Raw genomic sequence first — 2,028 nt, 5'->3', positions numbered from 1 at the left:
GTACTGAAAATATTATGGACTAAATTAAAAATAATACAGAACTAAATTTAAAATATCGATATGAATATCGATATCATCGGGCAGCCATGATGAGAAGATAATGTAAACATATCATTTCGGCGCAGAGTTAAAAAGTGTCTGCGCATCGATATAGAGCCCTGAAATTTGGCATGAATAAAGTTTAGATGTTATTCTAAAAACAAGCGTTTTTATTTTAAAAACACACGCGGTAAATAAAAAAATAAATGCATTTGAAAATCGCCAAATTTTAACTTCATATAACTTCTGTAATTTTTAATGGATTTTTCCTTAATTGGCACCATTTAAAAGGAAATTGAAAGACGAAAATAAAGATACCAAAATATCTGCAATATTCCTCTTTATAACGAAGTTATGCATCTTTTATTGAACCCCCAAAACGCGAACGGCAATTTCCAGTCACAACTTTCCTATGGGCGAGTTGGGTCACAATTTGACTGCCACTGCTGCTGCTCATTAAACTTAAACTGCCTAATCATAATTTATAATAATAATAAGGATAAACAAAAGAGGTCAGAACACATAAAAAGTAATATCCTAGCTTATCTCGTATTTGAATGACAGGGTTGAAATGCTAATCTAGATCCCTGGATCAGGGCGATATTTATATTATTTATATTGTATTTGTAGCGATATAAATTGCAAAAGTATCTAAAAAGTAAAGTCTGCAACTCCTCAACTGCCTCAACTCAACTGCCACTGCAACACATACCAAGCTCTTGTAATTTCCCGACAGCCGTGGCGACTGCCGGGTTTTCAATAGCGGAAGACATTTGCAGGTAATAAATCTCCGTAAATTATAAATCGATTTATATCTAACAAGTTTCCAGTATATTATTGTAAGATGCAGGCGAGAAATTGGTGATTCGCTGAGCCGCCATTACGAAAATAAGCATCGGTTGCCAACCAACAACAATTAACTCCTAGACAAGAGAGTTTGAATAATGGGCATTAATTGATACTGGTCAGTATCGACAAAACCAGGCAAGTACCTACTCTTTTTTTTCTGCAGGTATTCTTTTATGTTGTTTGGCTGTCTTTTTATATGTTTTTGTTTTTAAATTTTATTTATCCTCTGCATTGTGACTTTAAACAACACACATTCCTCATATCACCCAGTTCATTCCGACGTGATAGGTCCCAGATTGAAGAGATGGAGGACGTCTTTGAGTCAGCGACATCTATATTATTATGAAGTCCTAGCTTTGAGCCTATAAAGTAGCCAGATCGTTAACACATCCAGTTTACGAACTCCAAAACCTTTTTTTTTTTTTTTTTTTTTTTTTTGTTTTGTTTTCTCAAAACACCATAGAATTAATTGGGTAAATTCCTTGCAAAACACAAAACGGAAAGATGCTGTGCGTTTGTGTGCCTTTGGCTAAGAAACTCACAACATTGCCATCCAGAAATATAATGGACCAACACTTTGAACGTTTATAGTCTAGTTAATTAGTTAATACAGTTTAGTAGAAATTACTCATAAACATGGATGGCAAAAACAATAACAAATACCTGAGTGACGCCAACTTCGTTCATTCTATCTATAGGTAGAACGAAGTTGACGTCACTCGGGTCTTTGCTATTGTATTTTTTGACATCCATGTTTTGAGAAAACCTCACTAAACTGTACCAGACTATAAAAGTTCATGGTTTTGTGTGTTGGTCCGTTATACTTCCGGATGGCAATATTGTGGGCTTCTTAGCCAAATGCACATTTAGATATTGCTTGTAAGTCATTTAAATTTTTCTTTACCTTCCTTACAAAGCACGCGACCTGTTCAGCTTTCTTGATAGTTTTCGAGTTCTGGGTGGGGTTCCTGACCTCCCATAATGGGCAGGGAGGTACATACTGTGTCTTCTATTCCTATTTATCTGTTTTCCAACATGCTTTCTGTCTTTGTCTTGGAATGAGATTACTTGGTTTTGTCCTGGCCCTGGCCGGAGTCCTGGCTGGGAGGGAAACAGTCAAATGCAAGTTATTATTTTGGG

At 35.7% G+C, this 2,028-nt stretch overlaps 1 protein-coding gene across 2 annotated transcripts in view; it reads right to left on the bottom strand.

Annotated features, from left to right (window-relative positions):
- The window catches only part of LOC144956084 (uncharacterized), a 45,281-nt gene extending 44,318 nt beyond the window's left edge, over nt 1-963 (bottom strand). For both annotated transcript variants that reach the window (XM_078886433.1, XM_078886422.1), the window contains exon 1: nt 752-963. In XM_078886433.1, the coding sequence (XP_078742559.1) occupies nt 752-812 (61 nt within the window). In that variant the 5' untranslated portion in view covers nt 813-963. The remainder of the gene's footprint in view (nt 1-751) is intronic.
- Nucleotides 964-2,028: the final 1,065 nt, after the last annotated feature.

Source organism: Berghia stephanieae, chromosome 1 (genome assembly GCF_034508935.2).
Source record: "Berghia stephanieae isolate SIO BIC M18660-M18661 chromosome 1, UCSD_Bste_1.3, whole genome shotgun sequence".
NCBI lineage: Eukaryota > Metazoa > Mollusca > Gastropoda > Nudibranchia > Aeolidiidae > Berghia > Berghia stephanieae.
This window is presented reverse-complemented; position numbering and strand designations above follow the sequence as displayed.